Source organism: Sinocyclocheilus anshuiensis, unplaced genomic scaffold, assembly GCF_001515605.1.
Source record: "Sinocyclocheilus anshuiensis isolate Anshui unplaced genomic scaffold, SAMN03320099.WGS_v1.1 scaffold103, whole genome shotgun sequence".
NCBI lineage: Eukaryota > Metazoa > Chordata > Actinopteri > Cypriniformes > Cyprinidae > Sinocyclocheilus > Sinocyclocheilus anshuiensis.
In genome coordinates, this window is record NW_015548201.1 from 1 (window position 1) to 6,728 (window position 6,728).

Below are 6,728 nucleotides of genomic sequence, written 5' to 3' on the forward strand. Positions count from 1 at the left end.
TCCATCTGCGCCACTGGAGCTAATGTTTTACAACCACTTTTAACTCAATGTAAATAGACACCCCGTATTTTTTTATTCCAGAATAAGGGCAATTCATACAATACATTTAAACTGAGCTACTTTAATACCATCTCCGAACTTTCTACCACGACTCTGCTGTTCTTCGGCTGGTTCTTCCCTGTATACGTTGACGTCTTTTTAAGCCATTCGGTACTCGCGCTCTCCAGAGGCGCGTGCGCTCACAGTCACATCCAAAGCGCGTACTGCGAGTACCAAATTGAGAAAGTACTGTCGGGTTTGTCTTAAGTTAATGTAAACAGTTGCAAAATAAAACGCATGAGTATCAGTATTGGATCTGTGAAATAGGTCTTGTGACAGCAGCCTAGCTGTGCCGTCTTTTATTAATGTTAATCAAACAACAAAACTTACTGCTCTTGACTAAATGTTTTGTTGAATAACTTTTAATGTTAATTTACAGTTTATTCAATTTCTGTAGCCTATTTAAAACACGTTCATAATTTAGAAAATGTAGTTAATACTTGCATCATTAATGATTTATTTTATCCACCCGCGACCCACCCGCAAATAATCAGAATGCATTTTTTTATTACCCGACCCACCCGATCCGTGGATTATCCGCAGCGCCAGCGGATATAACCGCCATCCGCGCATCACTACCTCTTAGCCAATTATCGAATATATTCTTCTTTGTGTATGTTTCGAAAATCTACTGACAGCATTGCCAATGATTAGAATTGTTTTCTGTTTTTAGAATATTCTAGTGAATTTTGTGTAAATAAGAACTAATTTCATTTTAGCAGTTATGTTTGTTAATTTTGTTCTTAATTATGATTCTAAGCATATATATACTCCAGTTAGGATATTGTGATGCACTCAAAAATCCAGTTGCAGTCCAAGATATACAGGTGAACACCTTCATTTCTTTGTATGTCTTTCCTGTTCTTCCTTGCTGTAGGTGTGCACACATGTTTTGTGTGTAAAACTCCTGATAAGGAGGTCAGGAGGTGTATGATCCCTGTGTGTGGGAAGTTTTATCACATGGAATGCATACTGAAATATTCCCCCACCGTCACTCAGAACCGCGGCTTCCGCTGCTCCCTCCATGTCTGTCTGGCCTGCTACATCACCAACCCCGCCAACCCTGGTATTTCCAAAGGTGACTAATTCAGATGTTACATTTGAAAAGATTATTTAAAAAATAAAATATGTTTGAACGTATAACAAAAGCATGATTTGATGTCATTGATCATAACTTGTCGATCTCACAGGCCGCTTGACACGCTGCGTCCGCTGCCCTGTGGCCTACCACGCCAATGACTACTGTATGGCTGCCGGCAGTGTCCCGTTGGCCAATAACAGCTTCCTGTGCCCTAACCACTTCACTCCACGCAAAGGGTGCAAAAACCATGAACATATTAACGTCAGCTGGTGTTTTGTGTGTTCTGAAGGTGTGTAGTCCAGTCCTCGTGGTTCCCTCTGTTAAAATTATTAGTGGTGCTTGTTAAGGGTATTATTTTCTAAGCAAGCAGACTTGCTTAGTTTTTGCCTGGTGAGTAATAAAAACAGACCCTACAACATCCAGCATCATGGCAGCAAGTTTTGCATTAGCAAGCACTAGGGGTGTAACGATTCACTCATTTTCTCAACGCATCAAGTACAAATCCTGCTGAAGCTGATGCGCTGAAACATGGATTTTTGAAGTGAGAATTGTTTGTATCGGTCAAGAATCAATTTAAAATGGAATGATTCATGATGTAGTCCAAACGAGTCGTTCGTTGTAGTTTTTGAAAAGTGATTTCTGTTAAATAAAATATCTCCTTTTGAAGTGGACTTTGAGCTTTGTAACTTTGCAGATCTTTTTTATGCTCAAACAGCAACATTACAGACTACCTAAAGTTGAAAAAGTGAAAAAGCATAATAGGACCCCTTTAACTCTCATTGAAACTTTTTCTGAGCAGCTTTCCGAGCAATTCGTGTTTGATCTCTCCGCAGGTACAGATGACAGTGAAATAGTTTTGAGTCAAACATGCACAAATCGTTGATAAGGCTGCCAACGCATTGGTTGGCACTACTATTACCACTCCTACTGAAATAAAATGCTTTAATTGCATGAAAACCTCGCCACTATTTTCTAAACGAGAAAATACAGAATCAAATCATTAATCAGAATCGAATTGAATCCCATTGTTAATTGAAATTCTACATTTGCAAAAATCATTCCTCATCATCTATGAATTGTCAGTTAAATTGATTTCTCAAAAAATTCACACCCCAAGCAAGTAACTTTGGCATGTTCTTCAGAAAATGTAAAAATCTAATTTGTGTTATAGTGAGTCATGAGGACAGAGCAAACATTTTACTACGGTTGTTTATTACAATTACATTTGTTTTCTGTCTCTCCTTATAGGAGGAAGTCTGCTTTGCTGTGAATCTTGCCCTGCTGCCTTTCACCGTGAGTGTCTGAACATTGACATGCCCCAGGGAAGCTGGTTCTGTAACGACTGTCGAGCGGGAAAGAAACCCCACTACAAGGACATTCTGTGGGTCAAAGTGGGCCGCTACAGGTTTGTGTGTTGTTTCACCAATACCATTTTCCCCTGAAAATTACAGTGCAATGTTCACTGATGTATTTCTGACCTTTTGTTCCAGGTGGTGGCCCGCTGAAGTGACTCAACCAAAAAACGTTCCTGAGAACATCTACCGCTTGAGGCATGAGGTGGGGGAGTTTCCTGTGCACTTCTTTGGCTCCAAAGACTACGTGTGGACATATCAGGCTCGCTGTTTTCCCTACATGGAAGGGGATGCCAACAATAAGGAAAAAATGGGAAAGGGTGCAGATGCCGTCTATAAGAAAGGTAGTTTTATGCAATAGCAGAATTCTAAAATAGTCAACACAATCAAACACAATTAACTAATTAGGTGCTATACTAACAATCGATTTATCTGTTCACACTGTGCTTCAAAACATGTTTGCTATCTAAAATATGGCTATGTGGAGTGGGAGTTTGGACACATAAATAATATATGAGGTTTTGAAGCTGGTTTGGAGAAACTTGACATTGACTTCTGTAACATGGAGGAAATCTGATTAATCTTCTGCTATCTTGACACGTTATCACATTATGAGTGATTATGACAATGAAAACAAAATGTTTTTTATAAAAGTTTGTTAGAAATGTGAGGGTTTTAATTGATGTAGGCTTTTATGATACCACTTCAAGCCTGCCAGTTGTAGCAACTATTGATTAGCGTTTACAGTGTGGATTCTTTCATTGTTAAGAGTAAACCGGTTTAAAGAACCATTTTTCTTTTTCTCAGCTTTAAATGAAGCAGCCGAAAGATTCAGGGAACTGCAGGCGGAGAAGGAGATGAGACAGCTTCAAGAAGACAGGAAGAATGACAAGAAACCTCCGCCATACAAACACGTAAAGGTAAAATAACAAATGCTCAGATAGTGACACTGATCTCATGTTGTTATCTCTCATGCACACTGATCGATTTTCACTCAGATGAACAGACTGATAGGGAAGGTGCAAATCATCACAGCAGATCTGTCGGAGATCCCACGCTGCAACTGCAAAGTCTCAGACGAGAACCCGTGTGGCATCGACTCGGAATGCATCAACCGCATGCTAATGTACGAGTGTCATCCTCAAGTGTGTCCAGTAGAGGAACGCTGTCAGAACCAATGCTTCACCAAACGCCAGTACACTGAGGTGGAGATCTTCAGGACGCTGTCGCGTGGTTGGGGTTTATGCAGTGTGTCTGACATCAAGAAGGTGGCCTATTTTTACACACACACACACAAACACACACACAGATTATGATGTCTCTCTTCCCCATTTAATTACATTACGTTACTCCACCATAGGGAGCTTTTGTGAATGAGTATGTTGGAGAGGTCATTGACGAAGACGAGTGTCGAGCCAGGATCAAACACGCACAGGAAAACAACATCTGTAACTTCTACATGCTCACACTGGATAAGGTCAGTCACCTGGGGTGATTCTCAATCCTGATGTTCCCCACTTACCTTGACACTGGGCTCTGTTTTCTGTGTATGTGCAGGATCGGATAATAGATGCCGGGCCGAAGGGAAACCAGTCGCGTTTTATGAACCACAGCTGCCAGCCGAACTGTGAGACACAGAAGTGGACGGTGAATGGAGACACCAGAGTCGGGCTTTTTGCATTAGAGGACATTCCTACAGGTGAGTTTGAATCTGAACCAGGTAATATGGTGCTAGAAAGTGGGTGAATGTTTGTTTAATAGATTTGTTGGCTGTTCTCAGGTGTTGAACTCACTTTTAACTATAACTTGGAGTGTCTTGGTAATGGGAAGACGGTGTGTAAATGTGGAGCGCCCAACTGCAGCGGATTCCTTGGTGTCAGACCAAAGGTATGGCATGCATTGTGTATTATGTTCAGGGTTAAAGTTGGTGTATGTCATTATTCATATTCCGGCATACTCGGTGTGATCACACTTTCTCTTCAGAATCAGCCCTCATCTGAAGACAAGGTGGGGAAACTGAAGAAGAAGGTTGCTGTGAAGCGTAAGAGCCAGTTAGAGGTCACCAAGGAGCGGGAGGATGAATGTTTCTACTGTGGTGATGGAGGGCCGATTGTGTCTTGTAAGAAGCTCGGCTGCCCCAAGGTCTATCATGCCGACTGTCTGAATCTGTCCAAGAGACCTGCAGGTGAATGACTCAAGAACACTAGTCTCTTGTATCTAATTTGTTTTAACAAGTTTCATTGTCTTAAAGGGATAGTTCACCCAAAAATGAAAATTCTGTCATTAATTACTCACCCTCATGTCGTTCCAAACCTGTAAGACCTTCATTCATCTTCGGAGCACAAATGAAGATATTTTTGATGAAATCCGACAGCTTTCTTACCCTGCATAGACAGCAATGCAACTGACACATTCAAGGCCCAGAAAGGTAGAAGGACATTGTTTAAATAGTCCATGTGACATCAGTGGTTCAACCGTAATTTTATGAAGGTGCGAGAATACGTTTTGTGCACAAAGAAAACAAAAACAATGACATTATTCAACAATTTCTTCTCTTCCATGTCAGTCTTCGACGTGCATTCATGAGAGTACCACGACGCATGCGTGTGGTGATGCTGATGCAGGAGCCGGCGTTCTGACGTAGAACATCCATCTCTCTTATGGCGCTTTTCCACTGCATGGTACGGCTCGGTACGGTTTACTTTTGGCGGGCTTTCCACTGGGTACAGTACCTGGTACTTTTTTTAGTAACACCTCAGTTGCGGTTCCAAGTGAACCGTACCATTACTAAATGTGACGTGTAAACTGCAGATCACGGATTGGCCGGAGAGAATCGTCACTAGCTGCGTCACTGAACTTGAGACACAAACTCAAGATTTAGTTAGTTAAAACCGCTAGATTTAAATCAGCACAGCCAGCGAAGGATCAAACGCAACTGTTTTGAACGAGCGCACCTTTTTTTAACAACCAAAAAGTGGCTGTTTCGTTGTCTGTTGAGGAAGTACAGACGTTCCTCTCGTTGATAGCAGAGGAGCGGATCCAGCGAGAGCTTGATGGGGCGACGCTTAATGAAAAAGTTTTTCCAGGAGTCGCGGCAGTAGAGGTGACGCAACTATAACGACATGTGAATAATCCCGCCCACTCTAAAGCGATACTAAACTGCAGTGGAAACGCGAGCCGTGCTGTACTGAGCAGAGTTGTACCACGCAGTGGAAAAGCGCCACTAGTTCATCTGTATATTCTGGTTCAAATAAATAAGGCTGGGCAAAAAAAACCGCAAGTCATCCACTCTGTCAAAATCTTCAGACATTTGTTTACAAAGACTGTTTTATGTACAGCGTGCATCTTTTTCTGCTTGTAAACAAGGCGCAGCGCATCAGATCGGTGGGTCTTGCGTCAGCAGCACCACACGCATGCGTCGTGGTACTCTTGTAAATGCACGTCGACTGACACGGAAGAGAAGAAATTGTTGAATAAAGTTGTCATTTTTGTTTTCTTTGCACACATAACTCGTAGCTTAATAACATTACGGTTGAACCACTGATTGTCAGAAACGAGACCGGGATCCAACTGCAGGTGAAAACAAATTCCAAGTTTATTGAAACTGGGATAACAAAAAGTCAATAAATCAGCCGGATGGCAAAACCCCAGCAAAAAGTCAGTTCAGGTCAGCGCGGAGGTTAGACCAGCCGCGGTCGAGCCCGCGGGGAAGAGAGACGGCGAACCGGCAATAGAATGCCGCCGATGAATCCCAGGGGTGGTATCTAGCGTGGATAGAGAGGAATAGGACGGAACTGCCGTGGAGAGACAGGCCTATGAGTAGCGAGAGCCAAGGAAGAGAGCCGACCAGAGCTCTAGGGAGGCAGGAGGGTAGAAAGGGGATGGTGACAAAAACAGGAACGCCATACCGACTAGACTAGAAAAAATAAAAACTGATTCAGACAAACACAGCATGGACAGAGACGATCTAAGCTGCTGCACAACATATTACGGACTGACACAAGATAGCATCCAAGAGGGCCAGATAAAGGGAAGAATAATGAGGACAAAACGAGGTGCAGGTGAGAAGGAAGAATTAGCTAACAGGGATAACGAGAGGGGCGGGGTGAACACCTGGATGACAGCAGAGCACATGGCAAGCCGTCAAAACAAAAGGCCATGTGCTCCATGATAACAAAGCCCAAGTAGACCCCACC

At 42.6% G+C, this 6,728-nt stretch overlaps 1 protein-coding gene across 1 annotated transcript in view; it reads left to right on the forward strand.

The window, feature by feature from the left end:
* Positions 1 to 976: 976 nt before the first annotated feature.
* Positions 977 to 6,728, forward strand: part of LOC107653300 (histone-lysine N-methyltransferase, H3 lysine-36 and H4 lysine-20 specific-like) — a gene marked incomplete at its 5' end in the record, with an annotated part of 9,627 nt that continues 3,875 nt past the window's right edge. Inside the window, 10 exons of the mRNA XM_016439978.1 lie at positions 977 to 1,177; positions 1,290 to 1,469; positions 2,429 to 2,585; positions 2,671 to 2,876; positions 3,340 to 3,452; positions 3,531 to 3,800; positions 3,893 to 4,009; positions 4,090 to 4,231; positions 4,313 to 4,419; positions 4,516 to 4,717. Coding sequence (XP_016295464.1) covers positions 977 to 1,177; positions 1,290 to 1,469; positions 2,429 to 2,585; positions 2,671 to 2,876; positions 3,340 to 3,452; positions 3,531 to 3,800; positions 3,893 to 4,009; positions 4,090 to 4,231; positions 4,313 to 4,419; positions 4,516 to 4,717 — 1,695 coding nt within the window. The remainder of the gene's footprint in view (positions 1,178 to 1,289; positions 1,470 to 2,428; positions 2,586 to 2,670; positions 2,877 to 3,339; positions 3,453 to 3,530; positions 3,801 to 3,892; positions 4,010 to 4,089; positions 4,232 to 4,312; positions 4,420 to 4,515; positions 4,718 to 6,728) is intronic.